The 18,771-nt window shown below is 44.6% G+C and overlaps 1 protein-coding gene across 1 annotated transcript in view; it reads left to right on the top strand.

Annotated features, from left to right (window-relative positions):
• Nucleotides 1-18,771, top strand: part of LOC147361947 (ATP-binding cassette sub-family C member 4-like) — a 179,498-nt gene that overhangs the window by 12,248 nt on the left and 148,479 nt on the right. The window contains exons 2-4 of the mRNA XM_086330258.1: nucleotides 3,585-3,937; nucleotides 7,914-8,024; nucleotides 8,569-8,689. Of these exons, the coding sequence (XP_086186384.1) occupies nucleotides 3,864-3,937; nucleotides 7,914-8,024; nucleotides 8,569-8,689 (306 nt within the window). The 5' untranslated portion in view covers nucleotides 3,585-3,863. The remainder of the gene's footprint in view (nucleotides 1-3,584; nucleotides 3,938-7,913; nucleotides 8,025-8,568; nucleotides 8,690-18,771) is intronic.

The raw sequence follows: 18,771 nt of genomic DNA, 5'->3' as shown, positions 1-18,771 counted from the left end.
ATCAAAAATTGTATATATTTAGGTGTACAACTTGATGACTTGACATACATATACACCAAAATGCTCATCATACTAAGCCAATTAATGTATCTATCACTTCACATCTTAATCATTTAGATGTTTTTCTCTCTTTTATGTTGAGAACCCCTAAGCTCTACTCTCTCAGCAAATGAAAAGGACACAGTACAGAATTATCAACTGTAGCCACATTGCCATGCCCTAGTTCTGCAGGACATATTCATCTTGCATAACTGAAGCTAAAAGTCATTGTTAATAATATCATTTTAGCCAAGGTGCATGGGAAATTATCAAAGAATAATGAGGTGATCTTGTTATAAGCCCCACAAAATTTGATCTTTCTTCATTTAGAACGAAAGGGAAGAAAAGCTTCTGAGCTGGTAAGGCAGCCATAGAAATAAATGATCACTTATGAGTAAGGGCCCAAGATTTTGTTCTCAGTCCTACAGTCATTGATTCATTCAGATAGCATATTCTTAGCAATTTTCACACACTGACCATCCACCAGAGGGACAGTCATGCTGGACTTGGACTTGAATCCAAATCAAGATTCATCATTTACTGATTCGAAGACCTTGGAGAAGTGCTGTCTTTGAGCCTCATTTTTCTCATCTGTAAAACAGATAACACCTCCTTGAATAGGGTATTGTTTGAGTTAAAAGTGAAGCAAGTTCCCCACAAATGCACATAACCTGTGTTCTATAACATATGCCACTGTTACATGTTTGAGTTATAAAAAATGTTTGAATACATTAAGGACTTCTTTAAAATAGATTTCTCCTCCAGGTTTATTGAGCTGAGCTCATGATAAAAGAAATCATAAGGCAATATTTCTGTCCCAAATTCCCCTTGTAAGAGGGCAGCAAAAAGCTCACAAGGTTACCCCCACAATGTAACCTGTGAGATGCAAGACATCCCATATATTGTGGACTTCTCTAATGACAGCAAATTCATCTTCTGAAATCATTTGGAGTTTTCTAATCTGTCACATTTCTCTAAATCTTACAGCTCTATAAGCATAATATGTGCTAAACCCTGTTGTTCAGATCAGTTCAGTTGCTCAGTCATGTCTGACTCTCTGCAACCCCAAGAATCGCAGCACTCCAGGCCTCCCTGTCCATCACCATCTCCCGGAGTTCACTCAAACTCATATCCATTGAGTCAGTGATGCCATCCAGCCATCTCATCCTCTGTCATCCCCTTTACCTCCTGACCCCAATCCCTGCCAGCATCAGAGTCTTTTCCAATGAGTCAACTCTTCCCACGAGGTGGCCAAAGTACTGGAGTTTCAGCTTTAGCATCATTCCTTCCAAAGAACACCCAGGGCTGATCTCCTTTAGAATGGACTGGTTGGATCTCCTTGCAGTCCAAGGGACTCACAAGAGTCTTCTCCAACACCACAGTTCAAAAGCATCAATTTTTTGGTGCTCAGCTTTCTTCACAGTCCAACTCTAGCATTCATACATAACCACAGGAAAAACCATAGCCTTGACTAGATGGACCTTTGTTGGCAAAGTAATGTCTTTGCTTTTCAGTATGCTATCTAGATTGGTCATATCTTTTCTTCCAAGGAGTAAGCATCGTTTAATTTCATGGCTGCAGTCACCATCTTGCAGTGATTTTGGAGCCCAAAAAGATAAAGTCTGACACTGTTTCCATTGTTTCCCCATCTATTTCCCATGAAGTATTGGGACCAGATGCCGTGATATTCGTTTTCTGAATGTTGAGCTTTAAGCCAACTTTTCATTATCTTCTTTCACTTTCATCAAGAGGCTTTTTAGTTCCTCTTCACTTTCTGCCATAAGGGTGGTGTCATCTGCATATCTGAGGTTATTGATATTTCTCCCAGCAATCTTGATTCCAGCTTGTGCTTCCTCCAGCCCAGCGTTTCTCATGATGTACTCTGCATATAAGTTAAATAAGCAGTGTGACAATATACAGCCTTGACAAACTCCTTTTCCTATTTGGAACCAGTCTGTTGTTCCATGTCCAGTTCTAAGTGTTGCTTCCTGACCTGCATACAGGTTTCTCAAGAGGCAGGTCAGGTGGTCTGGTATTCCCATCTCTTGAAGAATTTTCCACAATTTATTGTGATCCACACAGTCAAAGGCTTTGGCATAGTCAACAAAGCAGAAATAGATGTTTTTCTGGAACTCTCTTGCTTTTTCGATGATCAAGCAGATGTTGGCAATTTGATCTCTGGTTCCTCTGCCTTTTCTAAAACCAGCTGGAGCATCTGAAAGTTCACGGTTCACGTATTACTGAAGCCTAGCTTGGAGAATTTTGAGCATGACTTTACTAGCATGTGAGATGAGTGCAATTGTGCGATAGTTTGAGCATTCTCTGGCATTGCCTTTCTTTTGGATTGGAATGAAAACTGACTTTTTCCAGTCTTGTGGCCACTGCTGAGTTTTCCAAATTTGCTGGCATATTGAGTGCAGCACTTTCACAGCATCATCTTTCAGGGTTTGAAATAACTCAACTGGAATTCCATCACCTCCACTAGCTTTGTTCATAGTGATGCTTTCTAAGTCCCACTTGACTTCACATTCCAGGATGTCTGGCTCTAGGTGAGTGATCACACCATTGTGATTATTGGCCTTCATCAAATATTTGGTGCCTGGTTTGTATTGGCCAAAACAACGTCTTGTTCCCAATGTACACTGAGGTGAAACAAACTGAAAAGTTGGAGTTCTGAGCAGAGAAAGGTTCCTTGCAAGGGTCAAGCAAGGAGTACAGGATGTTCATGCTCAAAAGGCTGGAACTCCCCAGTGGATTTCAGGGGAGGATTTTTAAAGGCAAGCTGAGGGAGAGAGTCCAGGGTACTTAATTAGCTCACTCACTATTCCAATTGATGTTGAGGAGCAGGGTAATGTAACAGGGTTTATCATCATAAATCTTTAGGTTCCAGTTCATCCTGGTCATCATGCAGTTAACTTCTTCCACCTGGTGGACATTTTAGCATCTGCAAAACAACTCAGGAATATGCACCAGACCCTGTTGTAAAGATTCCGTGACTGCTGTATGGCTAATCTATCGATGAAGTTTTTTTGTTATTACATCTTCACATTCTTCCCATCATCCTTGAGCCAGCCTTTTGTGACTCAGAGGAGGCCTGGGAGACTGAAGCTTTTCTACAAACAAGAGCCAGGCAGAGGGCATGGGGTGGGGGTAGGGTCTATCCCAGGAAGGTCCCTCAGGGTCCTGCTCCATTCCAGTTGGAGAGCTTCCTACAGTGCCCTTGTTTGGTCCTGAGGAGGGCAGCATGTCCAGAGGGTGGGCTGCTGTCTCCTTCTGCCATCTTTCTCAGGGTTTCCTCTGCAGCACGACAGGCAGCCTCTGAGCAGCAAAGATGGGCGGGGCCTGAGACTCGGGCCTCCCGTGCGTTCCTTGACTCAGAGCAGGAACTTCCGCAGAGTTTGCAGCCAGGTGTGCTCCAGGGAGCTGGGCTGGTTGTGCCCCGCAGTCAGCCTGCCTGCCTGCCTTTATCAAAGAGCTGGTAGCTTTGCCTCCCACCTGTGTGGGGCTCCTAGCAGCGTTTACCTGGGTGTCTCTTGGTCCTGCAGCCTCACACGTGGCATGCTGCATCCATCCTAGACTTGTGGCAGCAGCTGCACAGAACGGGTGCCTCAAAGGTGGACTCTGGAGGTTTCTCAGTCCTGGGAGGTGAGACCTGGCGCACAAAGGGCACTCCACTCTCAGAAGCAGGTGTTCTCAGGCTCTGGCCCAGTGGACCTGCGGGGCGGCCAGTCTCCAGCATCCCCACCGGCACGTCCAGGAGCAGCAGGAGCCCCACCGCCTCCTGAGCAGGGCAACCCCGGTCTGTGTCCGCCTTGGCCGGCAAGATGCTGGCTATGTCCCCGGAGGTGAAGACCAACCCCCTGCAGGAGGCGAACTTCTGCTCACGCCTGTTTGTCTGGTGAGTGCCCCATCTAAGCTGTGACAATTCCTGCGAGCACATGCCTGACACTGCTGGCTTCTGTTGGGGGCCAAGGGACAAGGAGAGGGTGCACTCGGGACTGGTGGCAGTAGGGGTGAGAGGAGGACCCAGGGACCTGGTATCCACCTTATCCAGCTGCCTCAGAACCGCTCAGCAATTCACTGTCAGTTCTGAAAGAAGCTGCAACTGTCACCCCAAGGAAGCAGCTTATGAACAACTTTATTTATCTAATCAGTGCCCTGCACCTTTGCCATCTTCCAATAATGTCCCCACCTTTCCCCATGTTCCTTAGGTGAACATCTGAGTTCCAACTGCCCTGGGATACCTCTCTCACCCTGTCTATGGCCATGTCTTTCTTTCTCTCCCTGCCTCCCTCCCTGTGTGGTTGACTGTTTGTCCTGGTACCTAGTCGAGGCCAATTTCATGTGCGTACAAAACACAATTGTTTTTTATGAAATGAATGGGAACACCATTCTGGAACACCTTTTGCTTTTTCCTGGGACACACAGCCAGGAGTAGAGTGTCTATTTGACCACAGCCCCTTTCCCTATTGTAAATATCTCCACTTCCACATTTGAGGACCAGACCCTGGGGACAGCGACCATGAAACCTGTGGGGTCTTATCCACATCTCTAGCTGAGAGAAGCAGTGCATGGTCTTGATGTAGATGGTCCTGCCCAGGAGTCCTATGGTCCTAAAACCACTGAAGGATCCCTGAGCTGGGAGGAAACACACAGATGAAAAATGCTGCAGAGAGCTGAAGCTCTTAAATGAAGTCTTCATCTAATAGCTGGGACTACAGAAAGGCAGACCTGAACCTTTGGACTTTAATCACACTTGGGTGATTACTAGATCTTTTGTTTCTTGACTCTAACTCATTCATCTTTCCCACAAATTCTGATACTTCTTTTATGGGACAGCCTAGGGGATCCCCAGGGTGATGGCAGCTCCTAGTCTTATTTTGTTGGTAGTATATTCAGTGTATGTGGCTACATCTCTTGGCTATTTGATATCCCTTAAGGAAAGAGGGTCCTAAAAGAAGGAATATGTGTGTGGTTACCATAAATAATAGCAAAATAGATAAATGTCTCTTTAATTTCAGGTAGGGCAAGAAACTCTCAAAGCACATTCTGTTTGTTGATTTTGAAAATGTATGTGCATAGAAATGGAAGGTGGAGACTTTGATTTTGGTTGGCACCCATTTCCAGTTTTCCTGCTGGAGAGGAAGGAGGGTAAAGATCATCTGCAGGTGTCTTTACCCTCATCTGGAGAGGAAGGATGGGTAAGACCATCTGCAGCTTGATTATCTCAGTTCTCCAAGAGATAAAATTAATGAGACAATTGAGGAATATGGACCAAAGAGCAAGAGAAGGAGAGTAACTGGAAAAGGCTCTAGGAATGACCTTAGAAACTCAGGGAATCTTTCTTTTGAAACTGTCACAAAATTGTTCAGTCAGGCCATTCTTGTTCTGAGCATTTAGCCAAGTGGCCTCTCTAAAAAAAAAAAAAAATAATATATATATATATATATAGGAGTATAGTTGATTTACAATATTGTGTTAGTTTCAGGAGTACAGCAAAGTAAATCAATTATACATATATTCACTTTTTAAAAAAGATTATTATCTTTAAAAAAGAAAAAAGATAAAGGCTATTGAAGAGTATTGAATAGAGTTCCCTCTGTTATACAGTAGGTTCTTATTAGTTATCTGTTTTATATATGCTTCCTTGGTGACTCAGATGATAAAGAATCTGGCTGCAATGCAGGAGACCTGGGTTAGATCCCTGGGTTGGGAAGAATCCCTGGAGAAGGAGATGGCAACCCACTCTGATATTCTTGCCTGGAGAATCCCATGGACAGAGGAGCTTAGTGGGCAACAGTTCATGGGGTCACAAAGAGTCAGACACAAATATAGTAGTTTATATATGTCAATTCCAGTCTCCCAATTGTCCCTTCTTCCCTTATCCGCTGGTAACCATAAGTTCTTTTTCTACATCTGTAACTCTATTTCTGTTTGGTAGGTAAGTTCATTTGTACTGTTTTTTAAAGATTCTATGTATAAATGATACCATATGTTTGTCTTAATCTGCAAGTGGCTTTCTCTGGCAGTTGGGATGCACTCTCTTTTATCAGACCACTTGTATCAACATAGAAACAACAGGAAATGGTTGCTGGGGCATAGATTCCCCCTTGATCAGCCGGAAGGTAATCAAGAGCTTTGTAGTAGTCAAGAGTCATGTAGGCCAGAGGGTCTAGTGAAGATTTTGTCATTCTAAGGTTAAAACTGGGTCCTCTACTTACCCAGGCCAGTCTCTGACTTTTTTTTTTTTTTTTTTTTTATGGTTATGGGATTATAAATCGTTTCTAGTTCTAGGCTCAGCAGGGATTCTACAAGAGAGACAACTGCTATTACCAGTCCAGCTCCCCTCCTGACTAGATGAATGGCCCCCTTTGTCACAGGTTGTGAGAGTGTAATTAAAATCTGAATGTAACCTTGATCTGGTTGTGAACCACCTATAGCCCAGTGTCCCCTGGTAGAGTTTTCTTGGAGACAGTTGATGGCTTGTCACAGGGGCCTTGAGGAATAAACATCCCTCAGGGGTGCACACACTGTCTTTGGGTTTTCTTGAGTCAAGTTTAGGCTCATGGTGGTGCCCTTCCATCCAGGGTACTGGTTGCATAACCAGACCAATCTATGTTTGGTATGATCCTGTTCCCACAGCCGTTAAGCATGATAACTACCTAGAGCTGGCCATGCCTGTAGGTGGAGGGCTCATAGTGAACAGTTGGTTGAACTCCCAGAAAACAGGGATTTGACTAACACATACGCCTTTGCAGGGGTGTGGTGGCAGTGGGCAACCTTGATGTCCCCAGGCAGAAGCCTGGGCATGGAGGAATTAAACCGTAGTTTGGTGATGTTGTCAGTTGTTAATGGAGTCCCTGAAAGTCTGGCAGGCTATATTTATTCCCCGACTGAGACTGAGGCTGATTGTGACAGATCCAACAGTCAGTAAAACTTCAGCCTTTTTGGATGTTTGAATGTTACTTTTTAAAATAAATGAATCTGCCAGGGAGTGATACCAAGGAGGACCATAAGAAGAATCAACTGTGCACTTTAGCTGTGAAGGTGTTACTTATCTTGAGTTTGTCTTCAGAAGATCGGGGTCAGAAAGAGGCTCACGTGAGCATTCTGGCTGAGGGGAGTCTGACAGGACTGTAAGGAGTTCAGGGTCTAGAGCCTGTTAGACTCAGGGTTTTGTGTTCATTAGATAATTGCCTGTAAAAATCCCTCTCTGTTGACAGCTGATCTAAGGAGATCTTGACATCAGGGTTGAAACTGCTTTGAATATGACTGGTGCTCAGACACTTTAGTCATATCTGACTCTTTGCAACCCCATGGACTGTAGCCCACCAGACTCCCCTGTCCATGGGATTTTCCAGGCATGAATACTGGAGTGGGTTGCTGTTTCCTTCTCCAGGGGATTTTCCCAACCTAGGGATCAGACCAGCATCTCTTACATCTCCTGTGTTAACAGACAGGTTATTTACCACTAGTGCCATGTAGGTATCCTTGAATCTGATATAGTTCAGAAGATTTAAGTCCTCAGTAATACAGGAACGTATCTGCAGCCTTACCCACAATGGCCATTCAGCTCTATTCTGCTTTTCTGAAACACCGTTACTTTATTTTCATTTCTAGATATACTTTTTCCTTAATAATTAAAGCAGATGTACAGTGTATGTTCAGTAGGCCACAAACAGCCTGCTTTTAATTTATACCATGTATAAGCCAGCATGACTTTCCTATACCTGGAATGTATGTGTGTAAGCACATGTCTAAATTCCCCCTGTATCTTTATATAGTTAAAATGTAGACTTCTTTTTTAACAATGTCCATGAATGTAGGTTTCTAATAATTTGGATATATGTCACTCTCCTTTTAATGTTTAACAGGTGGCTAAACCCCTTGTTTAAAATCGGTCACAAATGGATATTAGAACCAGATGACATGTATTCAGTGCTTCCAGAAGATCGCTCCCAGCGCCTTGGAGAAGAGCTGCAAGGGTGAGCACAGACATCAGAGAGAGGGAGGAAGAGTGAGAATTTCCATGTGGGGCTAAAGGTTTGGGGGAGGCTTTGCCTTCCTCTGGGTTCTCCTGAGCCTCCTCCTCTGACACTGCACACTCACCCCCTCAGGCTGAACCTGGGCTTAGCCCACTTTGGAGTTTGGGGGAGCCCGTGTTCCCTGTGCATCTGTGGACGTGGAGGGAGCCCTCAGCCATGGCCCTGGAGGCCGAGCTCTGTCTCAGAGGTGGGGTCCCTGGAGAAGGGTGTTTACCCTCCTGAGCTCCTCATGACCTGTGAGTCCAGCAAAGCTTGGCAGGAGCTTTTTTCCAAAATCTAGAACTTTTCCCTCAAGGCCTGTTTCTCTGGTGCTTCAGAGTCTGCACCCACCGCTCGTCTTTCAGGAGCCCTGTGAGCAGGTAGCCGGCATCTATTGCACAGCCGCAGAGAGCCCTGTAGTGCAGGCTCTTCTCCCACTCCGCCCCGCCCCCTTTCCCCTTTGGTGGACACGCTGTTCTTCACTGCGCTCTGTTTCTCATCGCAGGCACTGGGATCAGGAAGTGAAGAGAGCCCAGAAAGACTCACATGAGCCTTCGTTAATGAAAGCAATCGTAAAGTGTTACTGGAAATCCTATTTAATTTGGGGAATGTTTACATTTCTGGAGGTAAAAGATTTTTGTACTGTGCATTGCTTTTTGGTGTATGTATCTCTGTACAGAGGTGGACGGGACCAGTGGGGAGAGAGGCCAGTGGTCTAAGGTCTGGGGATAAACCCTCATGGAAACATGATAGAGCTCAGAGGTTGTATTCATCTTGAGAATGGGAAGAACTGGACTCTAGGGGTTACTATTCTTCTTTTAACTGATTAAAGAGTGTTGTGAAAGGATGGCCTTGAAATAAAAGACATTTTATAGTATGGTAGAAAGTTCCTGGTGCTCAGTGTAAACGCTGGTTGATCTTTGACCAAAAAAAGATTCCAGCAACCTCAGGCAATATGTGCCCTGCGATTTAGAGGAAGGTAATTTGGACCCGAGCCCAGAATAAAGTACCTTTTATGGTGCTTTGTTATAGTTTAACAAGGTAAAAATTGTTACCTTGACCAGGTCACATCTTATAAATGCTTTTCTAAGAAGATACCATCGCCGCTCCTCTTCCAGGGGAACAGAACCCAGGGCCCTGCATCTGGACTGTAGCTTCCCAGAACTCCTAAGAGCACACCTTGCCCCAGGCGTCCTCCTTCCCCGTGGACTGGCACTGTGAGCAAAGCCCCCATGGGAAGAAACTCCAGCTTCACCGTGAATTCTGTGCACCCTCCACGCTGCTTTCTTTCCCTGGTTGTGGGAGCAGATTCCTGGTTGAAGGGGGAGTCCTGATAGTCTGGCATTGGCAGAGGGTGTAGGAGGGAATGTGCAGGGCAAATCAGAGGCAGAAAGCTGGGAGGTCAGTGACCTCCATGACCCTGAAGATCCTGGGTCAAGATCCCCCAGAGGATAGTCCACCTGGGGACACAGTGCCGTCAGCCACCCTATTCTGGCTGAGCCTGCTGGGGGTCTCCTGCAGAGCCCCCTGGAGGGCTCGTGCTCTCCGTGGTCCCTTAGTGCTGCCTTAGGGACACGGGCGGGCTGTGAGTGTGTGAGCAGGAGGGATGGAAGATGCACTTGCTGTGAAAGGGGTGTTTTAGGTGCAGAAGGTGTGAACTGTCCTCAGTCCATTGTGTTGTGGTGAGATGGTTGGGCCAGGTGGTTTACAGGTGGGCGGCGTGGCTCTGGTTTAAAGGCTGTGCTGTGCTGAAGGGCACTGTGGGCAATGGGCAGCTGGGGAGGTGAAGTCCACCCCACACAACTGGAGAGACAGAGAATCTGTCAGCTCCCAGGTGACTGGATGGTCCTGGGGGACGGAGTTCTCACTGATGTCAGAAGAGGATTGGCCATTGTGCCAGAGGGTGGGACAGGTATGTGGGGCAGGGTGCCACCTTTGAGAGGACACTGCCCACCTAGGTACTACAGTGCCTTGTGAAGGGCAGGGGATGGGAGAGCGAGCAGGAGCCCAACAGGCTGCCCCAGCCCTTCTTGTCCCGTGTGCAGGTGTCCCAGTCATGGACTTTCCACATAGTCACAATAAGTCTCTTTGAAAGACACAGCTGGCAAGTTGGTGTGGCCTGTTTGTGCAGGATTTCCTGACCTCACACAGCAGAGTTCTCATGAATCCTGCTTATCAGGAAACCCTGGGGCCTCAGTGTCTGCCTGTGGCTCATGCCAGGTGCCTGGTTGGATGATTGGCCTCTGGGTTTAATGTTGGATCATATCGTGGAGGTCTTTCTCTGCAGTCCCTGGTTCTCTAGTTTCTCTTTGGTAGCAGATGCTAAAGAGTCTTAAAGTCAGGTGGGTTCAAAGCATAGCCCATGTGGCTGGGTTTGAACTGAGCTGCTGGTTTTTTTTGCTGTCCTGGGCTGTTAGTCCCTTGAGTGGGGTCGCTAAGCCTTGGATGGATCCCATCCTAATATGAGCTTTGGGTCTTGGCTGTGTCAGCTCGTGGGAAAAGCAGACATAGAGGGAGAGGCCACAGGATCTGGGGTTCTTCCTGAGATGGAATCCTCCCCACTGTGGTGCTGGGAGTGTTGATTTCAAAGTTGTCCAGCCCCAGTAATACTTCCTGCTGGGGATCCAGGAAGGCCAGGCCTGGGGCTGCATAAGGTGCAACTGGTAGAGCCCTGGGCCCTTTCAGGAGGTTGGTCGCTGGATGGTCATGGCAGAGAAGTGGGGAGTAGAGGTCATAAATATTGGGGCTCATATGTGTGGCAGTACTGCTAGTACTAGTAGCAGTGCTAGTTAGTTAATAATTGATTTCATGAAGCAACTTCCCGTGTTGTGATCAATCTATACTGCTTGTTATTTATATTTTAGATGGTGGAAATCTAAACTCAGCCCAGGATTTTCTGAAACACAAACATGTTTCCTTTTTGACCTCTGGCCATCTTTTAATCCCTCAGGTACACAGAATGCCCTGTGGATCATCCATGATCCCAAGAAGTGTGGTCTTTCCACCCACAGCACGAGCAGGGCCTCCCAGGTACTCCTGGCGGCACCAGTTGGAGAAAGCAGGGTGACACCAGTCCAGAGTGAGGCTTTTGGGGTTTTAGGATTTTGAGATATGAAAACCTCTGTCCTATGAGAAGGTCTTCCCTGATAGCTCAGCTGGTAAGGAATCTGCCTGCAATGAGGGAGACCTGGGTTCAGTCCCGGGGTTGGGAAGATCCCCTGGCCAAGGGAAAGGCTACCCACTCACTTCAGTATTCTGGCCTGGAGAATTCCATGGGCTGTCCTGTGAGAACTGAGGAGTATCTCTTCCCCTCAGAGAAACAAGTACCAGGCTAAGGAGCACTTGCCGGTCACCCCTAATTAGAACAGAACAGCCGGAGAGCTCCCAGCACCCCTGGCCCCTGTGTGCACCTCCACGGTACTGTGGGTGGAGAGGACAGGTCTCTGCCTGCCCAGGGCCCTCAGGGTGGAGAGAAGGAGCCTGAAGCCTCTGCCTGGGCCTGAGTCACAGAGACCACCTCCCCAGGTCATCAGCGCTGCTCTCTAAGAGGTGAGGTCTCCATTGCTGGTGTGTAAGTGGGGTGACCTCAGAGAGCCAGAGTGGGTTCACCCAGTCCCTTCCCCTGAGAGGGGAGGTGTTGCTGGGAGTTGTGTCCTTTTCCCAGGATGCTTAGAAGTGGCCCAGCCTTGTCCGGTCACTTGGCCTTTGTTTGAAGCCACATTTGCTGATGGTCTGGTCTAGTTGGAGGCTGTGGGAAGCCCATGTGTATGTAAACCTTCACTTTGGAGCTTAGCTGATGGGCAGGAAGTAAACAGAATCCTCTGCATCCCACAGTGGGCTTTGTGCCTCGACTCATGGTTGGTTCCCCAAGAGCTGAGTGGTCTTTGCATTTATTTCCCAATCCTTTCTTCCATGTGTCCCTCACTTTGCTCAACCCAGGAGGCTGAGGAGTGGCTGCTTGTGGCAAAGATACTGTGGGCTGAGAGCAACCACTGAGGACCACACAGCGGGAGAGGAGAAGCGGGCCTTGAGCCAAGCAGAAGGGGACCTGACAAGCAGACCTGCTGTGTGCGCCCTGCTGGTTCTTGAGAGTATAGCATTAGCAATTAGCTATTAGGTGTTAGTAATATCCACAGTGATCACCTTGAGTTACAAATTAGGGTTTTATATCCAACTTCCTTTCTTTTTCTAAGCATATGTAAGTTTTTAATGTAAAATTAAAATAATTTTTTAAAATTGAAGTATGATTGGCTTACAATGTTATATTAGTTTCTGGTATACATCAGTTCAGTTCAGTTTAGTCATTCAGTCCTGTCCGACTCTTTGGAACCCCATGAATTGCAGCACGTCAGGCCTCCCTGTCCATCACCAACTCCCAGAGTTCACTCAAACTCACGTCTATTGAGTCGGTGATGCCATCCAGCCATTTCGTCCTCTGTCATCCCCTTCTCCTCCTGACCCCAATCCCTCCCAGCATCAGGGTCTTTTTTTTTTTTCAAGGTCTTTTCCAATGAGTCAGCTCTTCACATAAGGTGACCAAAGTACTGGAGTTTCAGCTTTAGCATCATTCCTTCCAAAGAACACCCAGGACTGATCTCCTTCAGAATGGTCTGGTTGGATCTCCTTGCAGTCCAAGGGAGTTTCAAGAGTCTTCTCCAATACCACAGTTCAAAAGCATCAATTCTTCGACACTCAGCTTTCTCCATAGTCCAACTCTCACATCCATACATGACTATTGGAAAACCATAGCCTTGACTAGACAGACCTTTGTTGGCAAAGTAATGTCTCTGCTTTTGAATATGCTATCTAGGTTGGTCATAACTTTTCTTCCAAGGAGTAAGCGTCTTTTAATTTCATGGCTGCAATCACCATCTACAGTGATTTTTAAACCCAAAAAAATAAAGTCTGACACTGTTTCCATTGTTTCCCCATCTATTTCCCATGAAGTGATAGGACCAGTTGCCATGATCTTCGTTTTCTGAATGTTGAGCTTTAAGCCAACTTTTTCACTCTCCTCTTTCACTTTCATCAAGAGGCTTTTTAGTTCCTCTTCACTTTCTGCCATAATTAGTGATTTAATATTTTATACAGTACATGATAAGTTTAGTTGCCAACTGTCACCATGCAAAATTATTCCAATATTATTGAATATATTTCCTATGTTGTATAATTCTGTGATTTATTTATTTTTTAAACTTTTATATATTTATTTTTTGCCCCCAATCCCCTTTTACTTATTTTATAATTTGGAGTTTGTACCTCTTAAGTTCCCTCACCTGTTTCACTTGTTTCCTCCACCCACCTCGATCCATTTTCTTTATGTAGTCAGGAAAGTAGTAGACTCTTTTTGAAAGATTGCATTCATAATGGTTAAAAATTTTGGCAATCTGGGTAGAAGTGAAACTTTAATTACAGTCTAGAAAATTTGGTTTTACACATGACTTTTCTCAAGAGTTCTTGTTCCACTGTGGTCGCCTGTGAGGAACAGTGAGTTTTCCAAGCCTTTGTGAATCCAGCCTCTGCCATTAAGAATAAAGTAAGTCTCTTACCAGGACTTCTAATAATAAAAGTGATGAAAAATCCTTGTTTTTATGGTGGTTTCAGAGCACTCTGCACTATTGTAGCTCGTTTAGTTGTCCCAGGGTTCCTCCAAGGGAGGCAAGGGAGGTATTTTCACAGATAAAGACCCGGAGGCCCAGGAGGGCACACGATGGGCTCGGGGTCCTGTGACTCGCAGGTGGCTGACCTGGTCTCTGAGGCACAGTGTTCTGACTGCTAGACAACATGTTCTCTGTGTTCTGTCCTCTCCTCCCACAGCCTCCACTGAGGCTCAGAGCCAGGAGGAGCTGCTTTTCTAGCAACAGCTCTGGCCCCTCTGTCAATTGCTTTCTATAATGTTTGTTTGTTTGTTTTCTTTTGAATTTCCTGTAGATTTTTAAGAACATTTCAAAAATACAAAAATAGAATAGAATGGAAAGGTAACACAATGTGTCACTCCAGAGTAGGTCTCTCTGGCAGAAAGATTGTTGTGAGTTGATTGTGTTTTTCAGAAATAGACACAGGAGAAACTCTGATGGCAGAGTAGTTGTTCTTCTGAGGGACATTTACACTGTTAAAGGAAATCTCCATTTGTAAAGGTGTCTCCCTCTCTGTACCAGAAAAAGAAGGATGGCTCTAAATCACAGCAGAATCCTGTTGGAGGAGAGTCTTCAAGAAGGATGAAATCTGTATAACACACCCAACCCTGCTGTAGTTTAAGCTGCTTTTCCTGCTAACCTCTCATTGGCGCTCCATCACCTTTTCTTTTGTCTTTAGCTGGAGATGGCATTTAAGGTGGTGGCTTGGGCTATCTCAGGGAGTTACTCAGCTCTTCTTAATATTTCACATACGTATCAGAAATATACATGTTAATAAACTTCTGTTTTATTTTCTCTTGTTATTCTGTCATTTATTACAGGGATCCTCAGCTAAGAACTCAGAAGAATACAGGGAAATAAGCCCCTATGTCACCCTAAGTCAGCTTCAATAATTGCTATAATGAGCAGTCTTGATTCATTTGAAATTCACCCTCACTTCCCAGGATTATTTTAAAGAAGTTCCAAGACATCAAATAATTTTTATCCATAAATATTTTAGTATGTATCTTTACAAGATGTGGAATCTCCCTCCACTGAACATATTTAGCATAAACATTATTTTTATAGACTTCCCTGGTGTCTCAGATGGTAAAGCATCTGCCTACAATGCATGAGACCCAGGTTCAATCCCTGGATTGGGAAGATTTCTTGGAGAAGAAAATGGCAACCCACTCCAGTATTCTTGCCTGGAAAATCCCATGGTCAGAGGAACATGGTAGACTACAGTCCATGGGGTTGTAAAGAGCTGGACACGACTGAGCGACTTCACTTTCAGTTTATTGTTTTTATGCATAAATATTAACTTTAATATCATTAGTATCTAGCCAGTGCTCACAGTTGTCTTTTTCCCCTCTTCTGCTGGAAGCAGTATTAAATAAGGTACACTTGGCTGACACAGGTTATTCAGATTGCCTTTCTGTTCCCTTCCACCCCGAGCCTCTAGGTTGTTTGACCTGTAGAGATTCCCACAGCCTGTATTTGGCTGATCACATCTCCCCCTGTGTCAATTAACTTGTTCCTCTGGCATCTTAGGCTGGTGTTTAGGTCTAGAAGTTTGACATAGCTCATTTGGATTTTCTTCGCCCCTTTCATCTATGTAGGAGGTAGGGTTGTATATCTCCCTTATAAGGTACATAACATCTTGTGTGTGTGTGTGTGTGTGTGTGTGTGTGTGTGTGATGTTGGAGCTATTCATGATCCTTGCTCAAGATCCATTAATTTATTAAGGGTCACAAAGTGGGGATGTTCTAAGCTCTTTGGTTAATGCTGAACTATAGTGTTTATAGGGACAGTAGGGGAAAATAATTTTTTTTCCACTTTTAAAACCTGTTTTCCAAATGGGGAATTGGTTCTCCTCTAGTGAGAAGAGGGGCTAGTGAGTTTTCATGGTGGTTTGTTTGGTTTGGTTTGGTGAATGTCACTTTGAGCTCATGGATTTAAGCATTTCTATACTGTGAAGAAGGCTGACGCTGAAGAATTGATGCTTTTGAACTGTGGTATTGGAGAAGACTCTTGAGAGTCCCTTGGACTGCAAGGAGATCCAACCAGTCCATTCTGAAGGAGGTCAGCCCTGGGATTTCTTTGGAAGGAATGATGCTAAAGCTGAAACTCCAGTACTTTGGCCTCCTCATGCAAAGAGTTGACTCATTGGAAAAGACTCTGATGCTGGGAGGGATTGGGGGCAGGAGGAGAAGGGGACGACAGAGGATGAGATAGCTGGATGGCATCACTGACTTGATGGACGTGGGTCTCAGTGAACTCCGGGAGTTGGTGATGGACAGGGAGGCCTGGCGTGCTGCGATTCATGGGGTCGCAAAGAGTCGGACACGACTGGGCGACTGATCTGATCTGATCTGATGCAGGTCAGGAAGCAATAGTTAGAAATGGACATGGAACAACAGACTGGTTCCAAATAGGAAAAGGAGTACGTCAAGGCTGTATATTGTCACCCTGTTTATTTAACTTATATGCAGAGTACATCATGAGAAATGCTGGACTGGAAGAAACACAAGCTGGAATCAAGATTGCAGGGAGAAATATCAATAACCTCAGATATGTAGATGACACCACCCTTATGGCAGAAAGTGAAGAGAAACTAAAAAGTCTCTTGATGAAGGTGAAAGTGGAGAGTGAAAAAGTTGGCTTAAAGCTCAACATTCAGAAAACGAAGATCATGGCATCTGGTCCCATCACTTCATGGGAAATAGATGGGGAAACAGTGGAAACAGTGTCAGACTTTATTTTTCTGGGCTCCAAAATCACTACAAATGGTGGCTGCAGCCATGAAATTAAAAGATGCTTACTCCTTGGAAGGAGAGTTATGACCAACCTAGATAGCATATTCAAAAGCAGAGACATTACTTTGCCAACAAAGATTTGTCTAGTCAAGGCTATGGTTTTTCCTGTGGTCATGTATGGATGTGAGAGTTGGACTGTGAAGAAGGCTGAGCGCTAAACAATTGATGCCTTTGAACTGTGGTGCTGGAGAAGACTCTTGAGAATCCCTTGGACTGCAAGGAGATCCAACCAGTCCATTCTGAAGATCAGCCCTGGGATTTCTTTGGGAGGAATGATGCTAAAGCTGAAACTCCAGTACTTTGGCCACCTCATGCGAAGAGCTGACTCATTGGAACAGACTCTGATGCTGGGGGTATTGGGGGCAAGAGGAGAAGGGGACGACAGAGGATGAGATGGCTGAATGGCATCACTGACTCGATGGACATGAGTCTCAGTGAACTCCTGGAGTTGGTGACGGACAGGGAGGCCTGGCGTTCTGCGATTCATGGGGTCACAAACAGTCGGACATGACTGAGCGACTGATCTGATCTGATCTGATCTCAGTCCATTTTATTTGTTATGCTTGTGTCAAACTTTGGCCGTCTTTGGGCAGTGGCAGTATAGGTTGGGTCCTAAGTCTTTTGCACATACTCTAGAATGGCTAGTTTTTGTTTGTTTGTTTTTAATGTCTTTTTTTTTTTTTTTTGATTTCTGGTGTGACAGGATGTTTCTAGTTCATTTTGTACAGCATATGCTCAGCCCTGGAATCATCCATTTCTCTAAGCAGCCCTGTCTTCTTTTAGTGTGAAATGGTATTTATAGACTATAGTCTGGATGCTAGAGGGGCTTATTGCTCTTGGTTATTGTTTCTTGGCTTTTTTTAATTAGACCAAGTTAGAATACATTTTTAAGGTAAACAAATATATTTATATGGGTGTTTCCAATCCAAATCAGATACAGGACACTAGTTTTCTACTTCATCTTATTGTGCTTACATCTATATCTCTTTTCTCCCACCATCTATTCTCTTTGTCCCATGTCTAAGCCCAATTCTCAATGATATCAACATAACTATTCATTTGTTTTACCTTATAATGTGACTTCTGAAAACATAATATGATTTATCTTTTGGCAGTTCATACTGTCTTCACGTGGGTGTATCATGCAGAGAATGTGTTTTCAAATTGTTTTGTTTAAAACCACTTTTGATAGTTCTTTTTTGTATGGCTCTTTGAACCAACAGGAGGGGCAGATATTTAGGTATTTTTATTTAAATTTACTCTGAAATTTTAGGAATTGCTTTCTAAAACATTAGTTCTTTTATAATGATAATTCTGTATAATGTTTTCATGATTCCAAAATCAAGACAAGGCTACTTTTAATGAAGGCTAATATCCTTGTTAGCTCTACTCTAATTCTCCTTCTCCTTTTAGAGATAACTTTCCAGGCTAATTTTGACTCATCTGTTTATTAATTTTTTAAAATATAGTTTTATCTGAAATTTTCATTTTCCTACTGTGCAGAATGAAAATTTTCAATTTCAATTCTGTGATCTCTGGACTTGGGTTTATAAGGATTTTTCTGGAAGCATGAAATGTGTCATGGGACTCTGGTTAAAACTCTGTGTGATCATTGTAACTCCTACATAGCAGGTATGTAGCCATTCCAGGCTCAGATGCCAAGACAGTGCAAGAGTGGAGGTTAGCAGATGCTTACATGGGGTTAGTTTCTGCATCCAGCCTCTTTCAGCGAGAGGAATCTTCAGGCTCCACCCCAATCAGTTGAACCTAAGCCAGTTTCTGGAGGACCAGTTTCTGGAGGACCAGTTTCTGGAGGACCAGTTTCTGGACCTTGGGCATCAGAGTGCCCTTATCCCCACCCAGGTGATGCTAAGGTGCAGTCAGGATGAAGACCACTGTGTAAAAGATGAGTGAAGGCTAGGATATCTATAATGCTGGTTGTTATGATTTTGCAGATTCACTGCTTTTTCTCCTCATCTCTGGATTTTTTCCAACTCTACTTTAGAACTCCCCCAGTTCTAAAGATTAACTGCCTGTTCAATTTTTCCCTACAAGCTCACTCTTTTCTGCTTATATGTTTCACTCAAGTGTTTTTCTTTATTAGCTTGCTTCTATTTTTGTATTTTTATTTCCATGAATGAGATGTGGGGAAATTGGGTGAGAAATGTTTCAAGTACCTTAACTTGGAAGAGGAATTATATCCACTGCAGAAGTTCTAGTTTCTAACCTAATCCTGCAAGAAGTTATCCTAAGAAGCAAAAGGTGGGACCTAAT

The sequence above is a fragment of the Bos grunniens genome, chromosome 12 (genome assembly GCF_055505025.1).
Source record: "Bos grunniens cultivar Pamir isolate PY7600 chromosome 12, Bosgru_T2T1.0, whole genome shotgun sequence".
Lineage (NCBI taxonomy): Eukaryota > Metazoa > Chordata > Mammalia > Artiodactyla > Bovidae > Bos > Bos grunniens.
This window is presented reverse-complemented; position numbering and strand designations above follow the sequence as displayed.